At 39.0% G+C, this 22,152-nt stretch overlaps 1 protein-coding gene and 1 long non-coding RNA gene across 2 annotated transcripts in view; one reads left to right on the top strand and one right to left on the bottom strand.

Moving 5' to 3' along the window:
• The window catches only part of LOC102122471 (uncharacterized), a 37,583-nt gene extending 25,454 nt beyond the window's left edge, over positions 1 to 12,129 (top strand). Inside the window, exon 2 of the long non-coding RNA XR_012430580.1 lies at positions 11,900 to 12,129. This is a non-coding gene — a long non-coding RNA (uncharacterized lncRNA). The remainder of the gene's footprint in view (positions 1 to 11,899) is intronic.
• The window catches only part of ATP13A5 (ATPase 13A5), a 115,021-nt gene extending 93,454 nt beyond the window's left edge, over positions 1 to 21,567 (bottom strand). The window contains exons 1-3 of the mRNA XM_005545383.5: positions 21,413 to 21,567; positions 1,362 to 1,535; positions 469 to 615 (exon numbers count right to left, since the gene is read on the bottom strand). Of these exons, the coding sequence (XP_005545440.3) occupies positions 469 to 615; positions 1,362 to 1,535; positions 21,413 to 21,475 (384 nt within the window). The 5' untranslated portion in view covers positions 21,476 to 21,567. The remainder of the gene's footprint in view (positions 1 to 468; positions 616 to 1,361; positions 1,536 to 21,412) is intronic.
• Between the last annotated feature and the right edge of the window lie 585 nt (positions 21,568 to 22,152).

Genomic DNA, 22,152 nt, shown 5'->3' with positions numbered 1-22,152 from the left:
CTCCCTTCCTCCTTCCCTTCCTCCCTTCCTCCCTCCCTTCCTTCCTTTCTTTTTGACAGGGTCTCACTCTGTCACCCAGGTTAGAGTGCAGTGGCATGATGACCACCCACTGTAGCCTTGACCTCCCAGGCTCAATCAGTCCTCCTTCCTCAACCTCCTGAGTAGCTGGGACTACAGGCATGCACCACCACACTTAGCTAGTTTTTTACTCTTATTTTTAATAGAGATGAGGTTTTGCCATGTTTCCCAGGCTGGGCTCAAACTCCTGGGCTCAAGGGATCCACCCACATTGGCCTCCCAAAAGTGCTGGGATTACAGACATGAACCACCATGCCCAGCCAGTCTCACTTTCTTTGATACATAGCTGTCATTCCCATTCCAAAAGTGTGATATTCAGAATTTTCATTTAATAAACAGTTATGCTTTCTCTGCAAACATGCATAACACTGTACTCTTCAAGTAACTTACTTTTAATTCTGGCTTTATTAAGGCTTGGTTTATGATAGAATGGCAGTCAGCCACCAAGGATTCTTCCCACTTCTTGCTTACAGGAAACTTCAGTGTGGATAAGTAGAGGCAGAATACCTTCTTCCTCATATATCGTTGAAATTTGTCCTGGAAAAAGACAATCCAGTTCATGAAATTCTCAAGTGTTATTCAATAAGATGCTCAATCAACCAAATACCTACCAAGTGCTAAACAAGCGGTTTTCAAAGTTTGGTACAAAACTTTGACCCAAATAAGAGCATCAGCTTTATCTCAAAACTTACTAGAAATGCAAATTCTCAGCCCCACTTCAGATCTACTGAATTAAAAACTCTGGGTGGGGCCAGCAGCCCTTGTTTCAATGAGCCCTCCAGATGATTCTGATATGCACTAAAATTTGATAACCACTGTGCTAGAAAATAAAAGGAAAGATAATTTTTTTCAGGAAAGCCTTCTCTCCAGAAAATAGTTTCTAGCTATATCAAAGTGACATCTAGGTGTTTAACATGTGTAATATCCTCCAAAATACGTATTTTTGAAAACCTGAATGACCATTCGCATGTTATGGTCTCTAAAAGCTGTAACACTGACAGCCACTGACCATGGAATGGCGAAGAGCACCCCCTGTTGGCCTGATGGGGTCGAAATTTCCCCAAGCTGAAGCGGAAGAAATGCTCTTCACTCCTGGGTCAAAATGAGAGAGAGCAAATGGATTGCAGAGATAACGTTGCCGTCTCCTGTTCTGATCTATGGAAACTCTTTAAATAGAGGAAATCTACCCTCTGAAATATAATACCAGCCACAGAGTTGTGCCACAGAGGCAATACAGAAGACACGGTCACGGCATTCGAAATAGAAAACAGAAGGGCACGCACTGTTGTCCTCAGCAAAACAGTGTCTGCTTCTCGCAAGGGGCATGGGATGCAGCTGGCCCACACTCTCCACTGGGGTCTCCAGTAGAACAGCAGCAGAAGGACCCCACAGGTCAGCACGGATGCGACAAGGCAGAGGGCTTTGCGTACACTGTGGTCCCGGTAACCAAACACCTCCTAGAGAATCAATTTAAAAGATCACTCTGTTTTTCTTTTTTTCACATAAACATATTGTTTTCTTTCAATAAACCAAACTTTAGATGAAGGAATATTGCTTGGGAGAGAAATCTGGTTGTAGGTGGTTAAATCAAGTTGACTGCTTGCAGCTGTCCGCTGATCAAATCAAAAAGGAAGGACTTATTTTACTACCCTGGTATATGGAACTAAAACATTAAATGGAAAGAGTATGGAAGAGGCAGATTTGTTTTATTCTATATATTCATAAGAGTCACCTCAGATTTTTATAAAATACTTCATGTTTTGAGGCAGATTTATTTTTTTTAGGCATTAGGTATTTTAAAAATTGTTAATATGCATTTGTTGTAGGAAGGTGATAAAATTATGACAGATGTGATCTACACTCACACATCTAGCTTTATCCATTCAGCTTTGTCTTATAATAACATGATTGAGGACGATTGAAAGTTTGAATAAATGTACTATTTTCTAGAACAGTATGATGATATAAATTAAGGAATTACCTGTGGACAAGAAAGACTTTCAAAAAGCAGCTTATGTTTATTTACCCCGATAGTAATACGCTAAAATATTTGGACTTTTACTAGTAGGTGAGTTGATATTTGTCATAAACTGAATAAAGATTTGAGATTTGATTCTAGAAGGAAAAATTGCCAAACGATAGATTTGCTTATTCAAAGCCAATTTCTAGTTCCCAACTTCAACAGTGACATTTCATGGCATTGTTTTTTTAATTTGAAAAACCAAATTTTCAGTGCATTTTAAAGCCCCTGAGGGATGCTGATTATGAATAAGATCTCTACTATCCTATTATTTTAGGTTCTGCTGTTGTTGTTTTTGTGCTTTTTAAAAATATGACTGAACTCTGAATTTTCAGGTCCAGATCACAGGACTATAATGTCGAGAAACTTAGTTTTTAGTAAGTGTCTAGAGCACTTTTGATGAGGGAATATCCTGCATTTTGTGCAGTTTAGATCATGCTGTAAAAAATCTCTTAAGATTTTTCCACTGACCCTCAACACTCTCATCCACCTGAGAAAAAAGTTCATTAAGTTCAGTGAGGCAGCCACTCTATTTTGAGATTATTCAAATAAGGTTTAAATTAGAAATATGCATTCACTCTGCTTTTAAGCATGTTTTCAATTGGTTCTCCTCTTTCTCTTTCTGTTCCCCCGATTCTATAAACCTACTTTAGTTTTATTTGTGAATTATAGTTTTATTAGGACCAAATAAAATGTATATGCCACTTTACGTATTATGTCATAAATATACATTCTTTTACCAAGAGTTATTTACAAGGGCTTACTGCCAAAGTCAAAGTGTGTGCAAAAATAGAAGCAGAGCAATTTGGAATCTTAGTCTAGCTTGTAGATGAAATGAGCTCATTCATAAATAACTTTCTCTTTTTCTATTTATATGCAGTAATGGCAATGAAAATCATAATTCTGGTACCCCTTCAGTTCTCTTCTACACAATGTTTTTAAATTAAAAAACAAACTCACAGTGCTAGCAAGACTACAATGAAAGCACAACCCCTATATAGTGCCAATAGCCTTGTGAACTGGAATAATTTTTTTAGGAAAAGTAAGGTACCAAATTGTATCAAGAATTGTAAAGATATTTCTACTCTCTGAATCAGTAATTCTTCATTTGAAAATATGCCCTAATGAAATAACATCTAAATGAGATAGTTTTGCATATACAATGTTCAGTGCAGCATTATCTGTAATAGCAAAATCACTGGGAAAACCAAATGATAGCTAATGGTTCAGTAAGCTGTGAAACATCAAAGCAATGGACTATGGTAGAGCCCTTAACAACAAAATATATAATGCTAATGTAGAAACCTGGGGCATACTGTGATATAATGTAAAATGGAGAAAAGAACAAAGAACAAGCAGAATAAATGGAAAACAAGTAGCAACATTATGAAATTTAACCCAACTATATTAGTAATTACATTAAATGCATATGGCCTTAATACTATGATTAAAAGCAAAGATTATTAGACTAGATAATAAAAGGCCTATTGTATGCTATTTACAGGAGACACACTTTAAACATAAAGAAGTGGATATGTTAAAAAAGAAAAAGAAAGGGAAAATATACCATGCAAAAAGTAGAAGAAAGCTGATATTGCTGTATTATTATCACACAAATTATATTTAAGGATAGTTAAGGAAAAAATACTATGAGAGAAAAGGAAGGATATTTCATAAGCTAAAAGATCAATTCAACAGGAGAACATAACAATCCCAATTTTTGCACTCTAAAAAACATAGTTTCAAAATTTATAAAGCAAAATTGATAGAATTTAAATCTATTCTCATCATTGGAGATTTTAGCGCAACCCCCTCTCAACAACCAACAGAATAAGCAGACAAAACATTCCGTAGGAATACAGGAAGCCTGAACAACTCCACTAGCTACATTGATCTAATTGACAAATATAGAAAATTACAGCCAACAACTGCAGAATTCAAATATTTTTCAAGTACACATAAAATACTTACCTAAATTGAGCATATTCTCAGACATAAAGTATAATGACATTATAATTAAACTAGAAATTTAAAACAGAATAACTTAAAAATTCCCAAATATTTGGAAAGTAAACAACATATTTTGAAATAATACATGTAAGTCAAATAAAAAATTACAATAAACATTATGAAATCTTTTGAACTGAATGAAAATGAAAATTGAGAAATAAAAATTCATGGAATGGAATTAAGACAATTCTTAGAGAAATTTACAGCTTTAGATGCATATCTTAGTAAAGAAAAAAAGTTTGAAATCAATAAACTAAGCTTCCAACTCAAGTTATAGAAAAAAAGCAAATTAAACGCCCAAAAAGGAAAAAATTACAAAGATGAGTGCAGAAATAAGACAGAAAGTAGAAATACAACACAATACAATAGAGAAAAACAGCAAAGCCAAATGGGTACCCTGAAAAGATTAATAACATTGATAAACTCATCAATAAATACAAATATTTTATGTTTATTACAGAAAATTAATGTACATTTTAAAAGCTCCCTGCAAAGAAATCTTCAAGCTCAGAGAACTTGTGGTTCCTTTGAAATATTTATGATAGAAATGATACTATTATTTTACAAACCTCTTTATAAGTAGAAGAGATGAAAATTCCCCCAGTTTGTTTTATGAAGCTATAGCATGCTCAGACACCAAACTCTGATAAATATGTGGCAAGCAAGGAAAATTACAGGCTAAGCCCTGTCATGAACATAGATAAAATAATTCTAAAATAGATTATCTAACTAAATCAGTGATATATTAAAAGTTTAGTACATCACTACCAAATAATGTTTGTCCTAGAAATGCAAGGATTTAAAAATCAATCAGTGTACTTTGCCATTCCATGTACTTTAATATTCAGAAGGAAACTCAGAAGGCCATCTCAATAGATAAAGACTTATACAGTTCTACACCAATACATGATTTAAAAAATTCTCAACAAATTAAAAATAGATGACAACATCTTTAAGCAACATCATGTGTAATGATGAAATATTGAATATTTTCCCACTGCCACAACCAAAATGAGATTGTCAATGATCACTACTCATATTTATCAGTATAGTATTAGTAGTCTTAACCAATGCAATGCAAGAAAGGAAAAGAAAGAAAGAAAGAGAGAGAGAGAGAGAGAGGGAGGGAGGGAGGGAGGGAGGGAGGAGGGAGGGAAGGAAGGGAAAGGAAATAACAATTGAAAACAAAAACTAAACTATGTGCAGATAACGTGCTATATACATAAAAATATCCAAAAGAATATACAAAGTATAAGAGTTAATAAGTGAATTTATTCAGATTGCTGAACACTAGGTCAATGTAGGAAAACCAATTGTATTTGTATACATTAGTAACAAACAATTTGAAAATTAACTAAATACCTTCAAATAATACCTTCAATAATAAATAATACCTTCAAAGAAAGAAATCAATTACCTTATAATAATTCTAACAAAGTTGTACAAGACATCTAAACTGAAAAGTGCATATGATCACTAAGAGAAAGTAAAGACAAATAAATGAAGAGCTGTATTAAGTTTGGGGATTAGCCATTAGTAATCCAATTTAAAATCTCTTCAGACTTCTCTGTGTGTGTGGTAATTGACAACTTGATTCTAAAGTTGGAATGGAAATGCAAAGGATGTAGGATAGTCAAGACAATTTTTGAAATGAATAAATGTGGAATAATTATGCCACCAGAAGTGAGGGCTTACCACAGAGCCACAGGAATTAAGAAAATGAGGTATACACACAAGTATAAACAAAAACAGCAACAAAACAAAGTCCAAAAAGAGACTCAAACATATTTCTTCACTTGCGAGAAAGGAGCCACTGCAATCTGTCGGGGAAAGGGTGATTTGCTCAACAAATAGTGACAGAGCAGAACGAACATTGCTGGAAAATAAATGAGTACAACACCCCCGCCCCACCCCACCCCACCCCACTGATTTATACCATATACAAAAATGCATCTGACATGGCACAAATATGTAAATGTGACAACTGAAACAATAAATCATCTGAAAGAAACCATAGGATGAATTATTTTATGAACCTCAAGTAGGCAAATGTTTCTTAAACAGAAAATTTAAAAAAAAAAGACAAAGCAAATGTATTTGACTTTGTTAAAATTAAAACCTTCTGGTTGGGCTCAGTGGCTTATACCTGTAATCCTAGCGCTTTGGGAAGCTGAGGCTGGTGGATTGCTTGAGTCCAGGAGTTCAAGACCAGTCTGAGCAACATAGAAAGACGCTGTCTCTACATGTTTTGTTTTTTTTTTTTTTAATTAGCCAGCAATGGTGGTGCACACCTGTTGTTCCAGTTCCTCAGGAGGCAGAGGTGGGAGGGTCGCTTGAGCCCAGGGGTTCAGGGCTTTGGTGAGCCATAATTGCGCCGCTTCCACTCAGCCCGGGCAACAGTCAGACCCTGTCTCTACTGTCTCTAAGTTTTCTAAAAATATATAGAAATGAATGTTTAAAATAAAGAAAAGTAAAGGTGCAGTTGATTAAAAGGTCTCTGAAGAGGCCAGGCATGGCGACTCACACGGTAATCCCGGCACATTGGGAGGCCAAGATGGGAGGATCGTTTGAGCCCAGGAATTCAAGATTAACTTGGGCAACATAGTGAGACCACATCTCGACAAAAATTAAAAAATGAAAACATTAGCCAGGCACAGTGACACACACCTGTAGTCCCAGCTATTCACAAGGCTGAGGCAGGAGGATACCCAGAGCCCAGGAGTTCAAGATGGTAGTGAGTTGTATTTGTGTCACTGCACTCCAGGCTGGGTGACAGAACAAGACCTGTCTCCTCCCACAAAAAAAAGTCTCTGGAGAAAATAGATAGATAGACAGACGGATGTAGATATAGATAATGTTATATCTATATATGAAAAGGACTCATATTTAAGATATATAAAAACCTATTACAAATCAATTAAAAATATATAATAAAAATGGGCAAATGACTTGAATAGATATCTTACACAAGAGAATTTCCAAAGAGATTATAATAGTCAACAACCTGTTCAATATCATAAATCATTAGGAAATACAAAATAAAGCTACAGTGATATGTCACAGTCTAGAATAGCTAAAATAATCCTAAAATGAAACAAAGTTGGAAGATTTACACAACCATATTTGAGAACTTACTCTGAAGTTGCACAATGACACAATGATATAACCACAGAATAGCTAAAATTAGAAAGACTGAACATATAAAGTGTTGGTAAAGATAGGAAGCAGCTGAACTGTCAAATGTTGAGAGTGTGAACTGGGTATACACATTTTAAAAAACTGTGTTGTTAACGATATGACTATGAGTGAATAACTCCCCTCTTAGATTTTTGCACAAGAGAAATGAATGTATATGTCTCCCAAAATATTTGTACAAGATTCAGACATACTTTATGCATAAGAGCACGAAACTGGAAACAATCTGAAGGTCCACAAACACGAGAAAGATAATTTTGTGTTTTCATACAATGTAATAAATAATACAACGCAATAAAACATAATGAACCTCTGATGCACACATCAGCATGGATGAATTTCACAGATCTATTGAGCAAATGGAGTACCATACAGCAATACTATTCTATCCTATTCTATTCATATGAAGTTCAAAAATGAGCAAAATTGATTAAGGATAGAAGTAATTGAATTGTACACTTAAGATCTCTGTACTTTATTGGCACCACTTTACTTACACATGTCAGCAGAGGGTTAAAAAAGAAAGAAAAAGTGGTGAGTTTATTACTCTGTTCCAAGCAGACAGAAAGTACTTTAATTACTTTAATTGGGATAGATTGGGAAAGAGAAAACAGCAGCACAATTTGAGAAATTAATGAAAGAAGAAAGGGCCAAAGAAGAAATTTACATGGGAAATAGAGGGTTTGTTGACAGTAACCACCTCCTGGTGTGGATGATTGGTAAGAGTTGACTTTCACTGAAGCAAAAGTAAAATCAGATCCCTAATAAAGAATATAGGTGAATATAGGTGAAGAGTTTCTGTGAAAGATGCTGCATATGACTGGGGATACCTCAATATCAAAATGTCAGTAGAATTTTTTCTCTTTCAGTTAGCAAGAAGACAAAAACACAGAAAGGAGAGACAGAGAGAGGAGGAAGAAAAAAAAAGAACCCAAATTTACATTCCCACCAGTACAGTCACGATGGAGAACAGTATGGAGGTTCCTTAAAAAACTGAAAATAGAATTAACATATGATCCAGCAACCTCACTGTTGGATATGTATCCAAAAGAAAGGAAATAAATATATTAAAGAGATATCTTCACTCCTATGTTTATTATAGTCCTATTCACAGTTGCCAAGATATGGAATCAACCTGTGTCCATCAATGGATGAGTAGATAAAGAAATGTGTATGTTACATATACACAATGGAGTATTATCCAGCCTTTACAGGGTACATGTGGTATTTCGATACAAGCATACAATATGCAATGATCAAATCTTGGTAATTGGGGTATCTATCCCCTCAAGCAGTTATCATTTGTGTTAGAAACACTCCAATTTCATTCTTTTTGTTATTTTGAACCCTTAACCATCCTCTTTTTATCTCCCTTCTGCCTACTACCCTTCCCAGCTTCTGGTAACTGACAGTCTACTCTCTATCTCCATGAATTCAATTTTTTTCTAGCTTCCATGGATTAGTGAGAACATGCAATATTTGTCTTTCTAGGCCTGACATATTTCACTCAACATAATATCCTCCAGTTCTAGCCATGTTTTTGCAAATGACAGGATTTCATTCTTTTATTTTAAAAATGTTATACCATAAAAAAGAAAAAAGAGAAGGAAAGAAGCAAGCAAGCAGCTTGTAAATGTCAGAGTAACTTTCTGGAATGTGTGGTTCCTTGAACAAAGATGAATAGAAACAATGTTTTTGCTTCTTTGATACAGTGGCCTCATAAACCTTGGTAAAACTCCTTTCTAGATCGTTTCTCAGTTTTCCCAGAGGTGTGTGGCTGGGTATGGGACTTGAGATTTTTAAAGAATCACTGCTTTATCTGGTATTCTTTTAATCAAATACTTTCAATCAGCTTGTTAATGTTTAGAGTGATTACAGTTTATTACAGTGTATTAGTCCATTCTCACACTGCTATAAAGATACTACCTGTGACTGGGTAATTTATAAAGGAAAGAGGTTTAATTTACTCACAGTTCCACACGGGCTGGGGAGGCCTCAGGAAACTTACAATCATGGTGGAAGGGGAAGCAGGGCATGTCTTACATGGCGGCAGGTGAGAGAAAGAGCAAAGAGGGAAGTGCCAGACACCAAACCACCAGATCTCGTGAGCACTCACCCACTATCATAAGAACAGCATGTGGGAAACCACCCCCAAGATCCAATCACCTCCCACCCAGTCCCTCCCTTGACATGTGGGGATTACAATTCGAGATCAGATTTGGGTGGGGACACAGCCAAACTATGTCATACAGTATGTTTTCATCTTGACCAACTAATCAAAAGGAAAATTAGATTGTATAAATGATTATTCTTCTGATGTAGTCAGAGCCACTCAGATTTTTTCTGAATATTTACACACCCCCAGTAAAATCCACTAAGAAATTCAGGGTAGAGGAGAGAGCCAGGAGCAATGTTTGTACAATAAAAGGAAAATAAACAGTAGCCAGAGGTGTTGTTAATGTAAAGATACTGGAAATAGGATGAAAGTGTCTGAATCTCAAACCCATTATACATGGTTCCTTGTGAGTTTTGCCACTTAGTACCTGTGAGCTCAGGATTTAATTTCTCTAAGTCTCGGTTTCCATCTCTGTACTTAGAGGAATATTAATAGCATACACGTGGAAAAGCAGTGAGGCTTAAAGAGAGGTGTAAGGTGTTGAGAGAAAAAGCAGCTCAGTCAATGATAACAGGTGATGATAGGTTCAGTCACAGGAGTAAAGAGATGACTTTCAGCTTTTAGTTGCAATATAGCGGATCAAGACTGGTAATAGAAACAGCCTGTGTTCCATGAGGCCAGGAACCCAGATCTGCCACCTGTTAGTGAGTTGAATAGCACAGAAATTGTGCCCATCTTCACACAGACTTGATTTGTATTCTGTCTAAACAGTGGTGTTCCTTCACATTTTTGTTTCCTATAGAATTCTGAAAGAGGTACCACAGCCCAAAAAGTCTTTTTCTAGGCCCAGAATACAAAGGAAGCAATCTGGATTAGGAATAACAGTGAAATATGCATGCACTTTTTCACAGAGGTTATTGCTGTAAATCGCAACTTAGAGCCAGACTTTCCTTCCAGGTCTGACACCAGAACCTCTTTTCTTTATACCCTACCCCACTGCCTTCTAGAAGCTCTTGCTTCTGTCCTTTGCTCCACTATTTACCAGCTGTGATTTAAACTTGCTGAACTTCGGATTTTTCATGTGAAAATGTGGCTGCTTGTAAAATGCATCAGAAGTAGTTTGGTGTAGCAGTTAAAAGCTGAAGATACGGCATGGGAAAACCAAGTTCAAATCATACCTCCACCATGTAACCACATATGACTTTGGCAACCGACTTTACTTCTGATGCCTTAATTTCCTCCTCCACAGATGAGAATAATAATAATCACTATTGTCTAGGGTTATTGTTAGAAACTAGTAAGATAATGCATGCAATGTATTTAGCAAAGTTCCTGAAACATTTTGAGCCCTTAATATGTGTCAAAAATTATCTTGTGTAACAAACTCGATAAAATTTCAGTAATAAAAGTGACTAATCCCAATGGACTCATTGTAAAATAGTTTGACCACAAGCAATATGCAAAACTAAACACTATCTGTGAACACCATTGTAAGGAACATGGCTGTGTTTTGGTCAAGGATAGGCCGAGGTAGGATGTCTACAACCTGCGTGACTCAGTGAGTTTGCAGTGTAGGCGTGTAACTCCACTTGTTATCAGAGCCATGTAGCCATAACATGGGAAGGCCATCCCATGGCCCTATACCATTATTGTCTGTAAAAGGTATAATTGTCTTGCTGACACTATACAGATGTGCTCATGCCCAGAGAAAGAGAGAGAGCCAGAGCTGTCCGTTTTTGCAGACAGACAGAAGTGAGCCAGCCAGGACACAGCTCAGCCCGCTTGCGCTAAGAGTTAAGCTGCTGACCTTCAAGGGAGAGCCAGTCACGCAGCTGCGTGTGGGAGCCATTGGACTAAGGAGCCGAGACAGAGCAGTGTAAGAGAGCTGCTGGTGAGAGGGCTGCTGAATAAAGCCTTATTTCACCTACCTACAGCCCCTGAGTGCTTTCAGCTGTCTGCCATTTATCCACCCACTCCCTTCAGACCTCAGCATGGGCTGGAACCTGACCCCAAACATGACAACCATAGTTGAATTTCTCAAAGTGATTGATTCAATGGCTTCCATGGAGCTTTTGCTTTTCCCAAAGAGCACAAGTGGTCAAAACTGAAGTCAGAATAAAGCTAAAAAGAAAACTGCTCACTTTTGCAGTATGTGAAACTCGAGAGAAGGGCTTTAGCATAAACAGCAAATTGACTCAGATTAGTTAGATGCACTAACTATAAATGCAAGTACACACACACACACGCACCAGTACAATCATTCTTTACTCATACAGGAGGAAAAAAGTTAATTAACATAATAGAGCATCTTACCTTTGATGTTTGTATAATGTGACCTTGTATATGTTACTTAAATGAGCCTCCATTTACTCAGTTGTAAAATGGATATGAGTTGCTACCCCATAAGTTAAATGAGTACATACATTAAGTACAGCATATAAAAGGCAGTTTTTAAATTATATTTTTTGTTTTCTTTATAGGTAGCTGTTTCACTTACCATCAGAGGTGGAACTAAGATTGGCCGAATTCCTCAGGAAAAGAGAATTATAGGGTGCAGCGTCATCTAAACATGGTTTCTTCCCCAAATTCTCTTTTGGTGGGATTCTCTTTGTCTTGTAGAAGCAATCCCTGGGTTCTCTTCCTGCCTTTTAACCGAATTTTCATTGTATCCAGAGTACTGGCATTAATGCAAAACTGGTATTCTGAACAAGGTCGTCTTTGTTTTTCTGTAAATCCTTTTATTCTTACATTCACTGTTCATGTGTTTAGCCATCTAAAATATCTGTTGAGCACCCACTATGCATAAGCAAAGCAGTGTGCAATTCAGAGTCTTTGGAATGGGTATTTTGGGTTATAGCTCCTAACACATTCACTTAAACCAAGATTCTTACAGCACAAAGTTACTAATCTATTTACTCACCCAAGACATCACATAAACAACTCCCACTATAATAATTCTGTTCTGCAAATGGCAATGCCAGTTTTTGCTTGTTTGTTCTGCTGAGATGTGTTCAGCTTTTCCATGGACAAGAATATTACAACAGCCTTAGAGCAAGGTAGATTTTTCTGTGTAGGTCTAAGCTTCTAGATGCTTGAATCACGGTCAAGGAGATTATATTTCAGTATCTTTTCCTATTATATTTCAATGTCCTTCCTGTGGACACTATTTCAATGTCCTTCCTCTGGCTAGAATTCATCATGTTTTATCTGCTTGTGTTTTTTAAGCAACAATGACAGCACCAAGTTTCTATTCCTTATTAACAATCTACCCTTTGTTGTCTATCTGGACTTGCCCAAAGGGGTTCCTTTACATGTTATAGATGGGAGGACATTCTCAAAACTGTTTTCTGATCTCTACCTCAAGGTTCTTCTCTTTAATGTTCAGATAATGTTGTCCTTAGTTAATTGATCATGTTAGTATGGTTGTTTTTCTCCAATCTCCTATTACTATTTGGTTTGCCCATGTGTAGTAATTTGAATTAGTTGCAACCAATTACCAAGAATTGCTAATCATAGTTTCATATTATGCCCTGCATTCATGCCATGGAGTGCCCTTTGTGTAGTGATATGATGTCTTTTTTTTCTTTTTTTTTGAGACAGAGTCTCACTCTGTCACCCAGGCATCTGCCACTGCAAGCTCCACCACCCGGGTTCGCGCCATTCTCCTGCCTCAGCCTCCCGAGTAGCTGGGACTACAGGCACCTGCCACCACGCCCGGCTACTTTTTGTATTTTTTAGTAGAGACAGGGCTTCAATGTGTCGGCCAAGATGGTCTCAATTTCCTGACCTTGTGATCCGCCCGCCTCAGGCTCCCAAAGTGCTGGGATTACAGGCGTGAGCCACCATGCCCGGCCAAGATATAATGTCTTGGATCCCTTTTACTTTTATCTATATTTGACAATAAGAACTAATTGAGTCTATTCGACAATAAGATCCTTCTGAGTCCTTAGGTGTTATTTAATTCTCACAACAACCGTATGAAACAGGCATTATTATTTCCTAAAATAACTATTAATATTCATAAATTATTTGTAGAACAAAGAAACAGTCTTGGAAATGTATGTTCAAAATAAATACTAAATCATTCAGTCTGGAGTAAGATAAACCTTTCACTATCTGGCAGTGTGATTTGAAACCCAACACAAAACAGAGGAATATATCCCACTGTTGGCTACAGGTATTCCCATAATTTCAGCCGGCATTACTATTACAAGAGTGCTAACACATAGTCCTCCTGCAAGTAAAAGCGCAACTAAGGACCTTTGTTTGGTGAGGCCAACAGCAGAGAGCAGCGAGTCTGCCTCAAAAGATAATGAGATGCCTGGCCTGATTAGCAAGAACAATTTCTGAAAACAGAATTTGCCCTAGATCAAGGGCATGGGACAACATGGCAAGTTCGGTTAAAAGTCACTTGTAAAATAAGAGCATTGTTAACCAGGGAGGGAGTCTCAGATTACTGGGTTCAAATTTCTCTCTAGGAAAAAACAGCTATACAGCATCCTTCGCAGATGAGCACCTGCGTCTGCTTAAGAGGGGCTTTTCGTTGCCTTACAGGGCTGCATACTCTCTTGTTGGAGAGCTGTGATGGTGTATTAGTTTTCTGTTGCTGCATAGCAAACTCAGTGTCTTAATACAACACAGATTTATTATCTCACAGTTTTGACGGGTTGGGTATTCAGTTAGCTGGGTCCTATGCTGAGCGTCTTACAAGACTAAAATCAAGGCGTTACCTGAGCTGTGCTCTTTCTGGAGCTAAGAGACCTCTTCACACTCATATGGTTGTTGGCAGAATTCGCTTCCTTGCAGCCTTGAGATGGAGGCCCCCATTCTCTTGCTGGTAGTCAGCTGGAAGCGACTCTCAGTCTTAGCAACCACTCCTTACCACACAGCGTCTTCCAGCTTCAAAAACGCAACATGGAACCTCCCTTGCATCAGACCTTTCTCGTGCTTTAACTATCTCTGACTTCCAGAAAGACCCAGTCTCTTTTAATGATTCACTTGATTAGGTCAGGTGTGCCCAATCTCCGTTTTTATTAACTCAGTTGAGTTCATGTGGATTACACCTGTAAAGTCCTTTTTTTCCATAGAACATAATATAACAGGAGTCCTAGCTTCTCATATTTACAGGTTCTGCCCACACTGAGCTAGAGGGGATTACACAAACGGAACGGTGATCACAGGGGTGTCACGTTATGTTTCTGCCACCACAGATGATTAGGAAGTTCCGGCAGGTGCGGTGGCTCACGCCTGTAATCAGCACTTTGGGAGGCCAAGGCGGGCAGATCACGAGGGCAGGGGATTGAGATCAGCCTGGCCAACATGGTGGAACCCTGTCTCTACTAGAAATACAAAAATTAGCTGGGTGCGGTGGCATGCACCTGTAATCCCAACTACTCAGTAGACTGAGGCAGGAAAATCGCTTGAACCCGGGAGGCAGACGTTGCAGTGAGCTGAGATCGCGCCACTCCACTCCAACCTGGGCAACAGAGCAATACTCCATCTCAAAAAAAAGAGGAAGTTCTGCCATAAGGAGAATAAATATGGCTGGAATCTACCAACGCCTACTTTTGTTCTCCACATCAGCCTGTCAACTCTTGGAAGAAAAACATTATGACGGTTCTTTGGGAAACTGTTTCTAAATTCTTTTAAACACTTCTTACTTGTGACATGCAGATATTCCTCCAAATACACTCACTTCTTGAAATTTCTAAGTATGAGTTTTAGAATTAAAAAAAAGTTTTAAATATAACTTCCTAGATTTTTCCTAATAAAATACAGATTATGGCAGAACTTTTATTTATTTCTTCTATTCTGCAGAACAGGCTTCTATTAAGGCATTCCAGGACTAATTTTTTATAGCTACATCACATTGGCAAATAAAATTCGGCACATTGAATAAAGCACTTCAATTACTTTCTCATGTACAACTACCAAACCCAAGTCACTCATATCCTCACCTAGTATTTTGAAAATAGCTTAAAACAAAAACTCAATAATGTGGTCTGTTACATTGTGTCTTGCCAATTTCTCACCTGCAATCCAGCCTAATGTTTGAATCTTGATTCTGTCGCCTATATTGTTGTTCTTCCCTCATAGCGAGGTGTCAGTTGAAGAACGATAAGCTTACCTTTACCTCATTCAACCTGGTAATATACATGTTGACTGAAAACAAGAGAGAGCCAACAGGACTGACTTTCAGTTTCAATTTTTTCTTTTCAGTTTTAATCCTTCGAGTGTTTTTTTTTTGGGGAAGTTCTTTATTGGAGGATGACCTTGTGTATGTAAGATACATTATATTGCGTATGTAAAATAATCTACATGTTCAAAATTCCTGATTTTTCTTTTTCTTCTTTTTTTGAGGTAGAGTCTCACTCCATTGCCCAGGCTGGACTGCAATGGCATGATCTCGGCTCACTGCAACCTCTGCCTCCCAGGTTCAAGCAATTCTCCTGCCTCAGCCTCCCAAGTAGCTGGGATTACAGGCACCTGCCACCATGCCCAGCTAATTTTTTTATTTTTATTTTTAGTAGAGATGGGGTTTTGTCATGTTGGCCAGCCTGGTCTCAAACTCCTGACCTCAGGTGATCCACCTGCCTCAGCCTCTCAAAGTGCTGGAATTCCAGGCATAAGCCACCGTGCCCAGCCAATTCTTGATTTTTTTTAAACAACTCATTACATATTACTTGTTTTCTCAATGATAACCTCAAACAATGATCATTCTTTACATTTTAACCAGAAAAAAAGGAAATACCCTCAACACCAATCTCACTTAATATATGTATTCCTGCATTTTCTAATTATTTTTGCACTTTGTAACTCTTGATTCCTTGTACATAAATGAACCACTTATTTTTCATAGCACTTTCCATATGTCACATGTGACCCTCACAAAACTTGTGAGTCAGGAGAGCTAGTGGTGTTGTTCTTAGGTAAAGAGCCAAGGCCAAAGAGGTATCAACAACCACGTGGTTAGCAGCAGAGCCTTGACTAAAACCCAGGTTTGCTATCTCCGAGTCCAGGGCTCCTCTACTGTTCAGCAGAAGAAAATTACTTCGAAGCAAAATGCACCTTTGTCAGTTCTGTTTTGTCCACACCAAGCAGCCATTTTGCCTTCTGGGGCTGCTCTGATTTGTGATTTTGACATTTTGTTGGTGGGTGTCTGTACCGAAGGGGAACACAGATGGAACTGTTGGGCTTTGCAACTGGTATGAATCAAGCAGCACTTGTGGCTCCAGTGGGGTCAGAATCAAAGTCGTCTTCAGAAAGCAGATGCAGCCTGTGGTCAGAGGAGCTGCCGAAGCAGAGGCTGATATGCAAAGCAGAGGCTGATATGCACACAGTGTGCCTCCAGACAAACCAGGCTGAGGAGAGGCTGATATGCACACAGTGTGCCTCCAGACAAACCAGGCTGAGGAGAGGCTGATATGCACACAGTGTGCCTCCAGACAAACCAGGCTGAGGAGAGCCGCCATGATTACTTTTCCTCCCAGCAGAGTATAATGATAAAATAATACCTATCAGTCATTGAGAACATTCCAAGCTTTCTATGGAGGTTCCATGAGACAATGGTCAGGAGATAATCTGTGCATGTATTTGCACACACACACACACACACACACAGAGAGAGAAAGATTCCATGGATGCATAAGTGTGGGAAATGCGGTGCACTGTGGCTGGGTGAGGTGGCTCACGCCTATAATCCTAGCACTTTAGGAGGTCGAGGCAGGAAGATCGTTTGAGACCAGCCTGGAAAACATAGGGAGACTTCATCTCTACTGAAATTTAAAAAAAATTAGCCAGCTGGTGTAGCACATGCCTGTGGTGCCAGCTATATGGGAGGCTGAGGCAGGAGGATTGCTTGTGCCTGGGAGATTGAGGCTGCAGTGAGCTATGATCACACCTCTGCACTCCAGCCTGTGTGGCAGAGCAAGACCCTGACACACACACACACACACTATATATATATATATATATATATACACACACACACACACAGTGCTATACAGTACACTGTAATGCTCCTCAAGAGATCACAGAAAACCGTAATATTGATATGGTTTGAATGTGTCCTCCAGGGTTTTTGTGCTGGGAGGTGGGGTGAATAAGAGGCGATTAGATCACAAGGCTCTGCCCTTGTGAACATTATTTTCACTCTAGTGGGTTAGTTATTGCAAAGTGGGCTCATTATAAAGGCAAGTTGGGCCCCCTCTTACTCTCCTGCTCTCTTGTGCTCTCTTGCCCTTTTACCTTCCACCATGGGATGACTCAGCAAGAAGGCCCCCACCAGGCATGGCCCCTCAGCCTTGAACTTCCCGCCTCCAGAACCATAACAAATAAATTTATTTTCTTTATAAATCACCCAGTCTGTGGTCTTCTGTTACAGCAACACAAAGCAGACCAAGACAAATATACTCAAGATTTGAGAAGCCCTGCTGTTATTTGCGTAACCGTTTCACACAGTATTTCTCAAACCTAATGGGGAAGGAGAACAGGGAAACGTCTTATATAATACCTACTGCAGAAGATATGTTTAGAAAAGCTGTATTACCTCATTTAATCTTCACCACAATCCCAAATGGTAGGTATTAGAGAGGTCAAATAACTTGCCTAACAGAACTAGAATTCAACTCAGGTCAGCCTGAAGCCAAATCCCATTCCATTAAGTATGGAGCTATATAACCTGAAGGCTTCAGAATTATTTAGGGTCTTGTGTTGTGAAGGCTCCTGTGGGCTCTTAGAGAAGCCAAGGGTCCTGAGACAGCTAGAGAAGACAAGAAAAGTGGACTGCAAATGGAGAGGCTAAGGGAATCACCTGGGCAGGGCAGATTTTTAAGAAAAAGGCAGGTGAAGAAAAGGAGCCTATTATAGCTGGATAGTAGTGAGGAGGGTGGGGAGTGGATGGGAGTACGTTGGAAAAAACAATAAAGACCTGTACAGTGAGAATATTGATTGCAGGGCTGTTGTAAGGTTTTGGGTAAAATGAAAACCTGTGTGTCAAGCACCTAGCACTACACCGTAGCTGGGACAGTAAGCACTAGCAGGATGAGAACAGGAGATGGGAATGGTAACAGGGTTCAACTCTAGAGGCCAGTGCAAAGCTTTATATCCATGCTGAGCTCAGCAGAATCACCCAAGACTGTGCTTGCACAATCTCACAGCATCGCCCCTCCATCCACTCAGGCTCTCCATGGCTGTTTGATTGAAGGAGTCCATTATTTGCCTCCACTGTCTCTAATGTTTACCACAATGACTCTCACGATTACCACTGATTGTTCGCTTGAAATACTGAATACAAGCAGAAGTTAGACTGGGCCAAAGGGAATCTTCCTCGAAGAAAGAGCAAGTGGGGTGAGGCTGTCAACATGTGACAGACCCCACTGTTGGGACTAAACTGTGCCCAGGTTTAGTTTGACCTACTGATGGTTTTTTCAAAAGATGAATTTGCTTTCAAAATTTATCATCAGGCTATCTCACATAAAAAGTCAGATTTCTGGCCTCTCTTTATTTATTTATTTATTTATTTTTTACCTTTTAGCTTTAAAAGCATCTATTTCTAGAGTCTGGGAAGTCCAAGATCAAGGTGCTGGCAGATCCAGTGTCTGATGCGGACCCTCCTGCTGCTGCAGACGGCCATCTTTTCTCTGTGCCCTCACATGGTAGAAGGGACAAGGGAGATCTCTAGGGTCTCTTTTCGTTTATTTCTAATAGAAACGGGCTCTTTCTATGTTAACCAGGCTGGTCTCGAACTTCCAGCCTCAAGAGATCCTCCCACCTGAGCCTCCCAAAGTGCTGGGATTACAGGCGTGAGCCACTGTGCCTGGCCAGGGGTCTCTTTTCTTTTTTTAACTTCCAACTTTTAAGTTCAGGTGTACATGTGCAGGATGTGCAGGTTTGTTACATCAGTAAAATTGTGCCATAACAGTTTGCTGCACAGATTGACCTGTCACCTAGATGGTAAGCCCAGCATCAATTAGCTATTCTTCCTGATGCTCTCCCTCCTCCCACCTCCCACCTTCTGATAGGTCCCAGTGTGTGTTGTTCCCCATCTGGCTTCCTTCTAAAAGACCAGCAATTGCAAGATCAGGACAGCAATTTCCTGGAGCTAAGTCACAGCTTCCACAGTTCAGTCATCCCAGCTCCCTCGGGCTTACCTGAGTCCATGGATTACCTGATCAACCAGAGTAGGATTTGCATCTGTGCTCTACGCCCCAGAATTCTGAAAAAGAAATCTACAGCCGTCTCTCCTTCCCCAGAACGAGTTAAGCTTACTTAACTTATTACTTAACTTACTTAACTCTATTAGGGATTCCTAATAGAGGTTTCTGGTGAGCGTCTGTAAAAGTGTTTGATCACCTGCAAAAATGAAGAAAACTGGGGCACCTGACTCATTATTTAATCCTATGATACCAATGTCCTTTCTGTGAGTGAGAGGATTAAAGTATCAGGCTATAAACTTTACAAATACAGCAACTAGTTAGAGAAGAATAAAGAGCAATGTAATTTTTTCCCGCACTCTTATCTACATGTTGAAAACATCAGAGCTAACAGAATTGTTCAGCAGCAAACACAGGGGAATAGATTTTCGTTCTTTAAAAGCCTTCATTCTGAAGATTTCAAAGTGCTGTGCTATCGTCAAGCTTAGCGTGGTACAATAATGCAAGCCACAAGTATGAGCTGCCTTCATAATATTAACTTTCCTAGCAGCCACATTAAAGATGTAAAGAGAAGCAGGTGAAATTTTTACTTAACCTATCTAAAATATTGTCATTTCAATGTGTTAACAATATAAAAATTATTAATAAGATACTTTACTCTTTTTTGACTAAATTCTTCAAAATCTGGTGCGTATTTTACACATAAAGCATATTTTAGTGTGGACTAGCTACGTTTCTAGTGCTCAGAAACTACATGTGGGCCGTGGCTGCCTTACTGAACAACACAGATGTAGATGAAATTATGTTTCCTTCAATTAGCAAACAAGAATAGGTGGAGGGAGAGGCGGTATGGATTTGCCCCAGAACTCATAGGGAACCAGGAGGCCAGCCAGGAAACTGACATCATTCTAATCTAAAAACCATGTTCTCCAAGTTCTTTGGGGCCCCCAAATGTGCCCTCACTCTGAGCCTTCCCCCGTCTGTCTCTGTCTCCTTTCTTCACTCTCTAACTGGAGCTACCTGTTGTACGGTGAACAGAACAGGATGTGGAGAAGGAGTGGGCTGAATTCCCAGTCTGTCCCTTGCAGGCTAATGACCTTGGGCAAGTTATTTAACCTCCCTGGTCTCAGATTTCTTTTCAATAAAATAGGATTAGTTCTTTCATCACTGAGTTCTGAGGATTATATAAAATCATAAATGTAAACACTTCAGCACCAAATAAACACTATAGTTTTCAACTTTTTAATAATTATTTTTAAGCGTGTGTGTGTGTTTGATGAAAAGAGCAGTGGGGAAATAATTGGAGACATGAGAAATTTTTAAAATATGTGTTAAAAATCCCAGGCCACATTCTACTCCTTCTTTAGTGGTTGATGCTTAAAACTTCTCTCCACGCTTATAAAAAGCATGACTTCAGCCCAAAGCCCCCTAATCCTAGGTTATGCATACATACCCGAAGCATGAGAATAAAAAAGGAGTTCTTGTTTTCACTAGAGTTTGTTCAGTCACACAGCAACCCAGATAATAAGGGGGAGACATCCCATTGAGCACCACGCGGGGCTCCACAAATACTGTAAATGTCTGAGGAAACATCACAGGTTCATTGCATATGAAGACGGCAAGAATTCTATCATCCAGAGGTCATAAGTTTCTTAGCCCCTGCAGGTTTCGCCACAATAAAATGGTGCTTTGCAGCCCTTAAGGGGTTTCAGACTGAAACCTTTCAAGGTCTTAAAGCCTGAAGCGCAAATGCTACACTCTATCTTCTAATTTAGCTGCAGTCCCTACTCACAGCATTGGACACTTCAAGAAGACTAGTAAAATAAAGGGAAGACTCACCAGTTCATCCTCCTCTCCCTGGTTGAGCAAAGCCCGATGGTCCTTCTTACTGTTCTCTTCCATCTAAACTCAGCCAGTGAGGATCTCTCCTGGCTAACTCCTTGGAGAAACGTCAGAATCCCTTGGGCTTCTGTGAACTTGGAATCGTCAAGACTTGTGATTGCTCTTCTCGGGCACTTTTAAAATCTCTTAACACACCTTGCCTATTAGACTAACAAAGGAAAGAAAGAAAATCTTCTCAGGAGCAGGATTGGTCTGTTAATCTGGTTGTTGTGGGGGTTTTTCCTAGTGTTTGTTTATTGAGCTAGATATGAGTGCGTCAAGACTTGAGGAATGAAGGGGGAAGAAGCTGGCAAACTAGAAAGACAAATAATTTTGGATGCAATCCATAAATGTCTCCGCCAAGGAATGAAAATAGTCACTTTGCTAATAACCTAAGACAAAAGGATTAGCCAGTGAGAGATGTATAAAAACCCTGCAGACTTTGAAACTAATGAACATATTGGGGGTGACAATGAGAATTGAAGGAAGGGAGATAGGCTTATGATAGAGAATGTAGGAATAATTTTGGAATTAGAAAAATCTGAGTTCTAATCCCTGCTTTACTGAGGACCCTGGACAAATCACTTAAAATCTGAAATTTTGGTTTCTAGTACTTAACAATGTCAATAATAACTCTACGGTCATATAAAGATTTAAGATGATATTCATAGAAGGCCAATGATAGCACCCACCACACT

Source organism: Macaca fascicularis, chromosome 2 (genome assembly GCF_037993035.2).
Source record: "Macaca fascicularis isolate 582-1 chromosome 2, T2T-MFA8v1.1".
In the NCBI taxonomy this organism is placed as follows: Eukaryota; Metazoa; Chordata; class Mammalia; order Primates; family Cercopithecidae; genus Macaca; species Macaca fascicularis.
The sequence above is the reverse complement of the archived record's forward strand: the minus strand, read 5'-3'. Positions and strand labels throughout refer to the sequence as shown.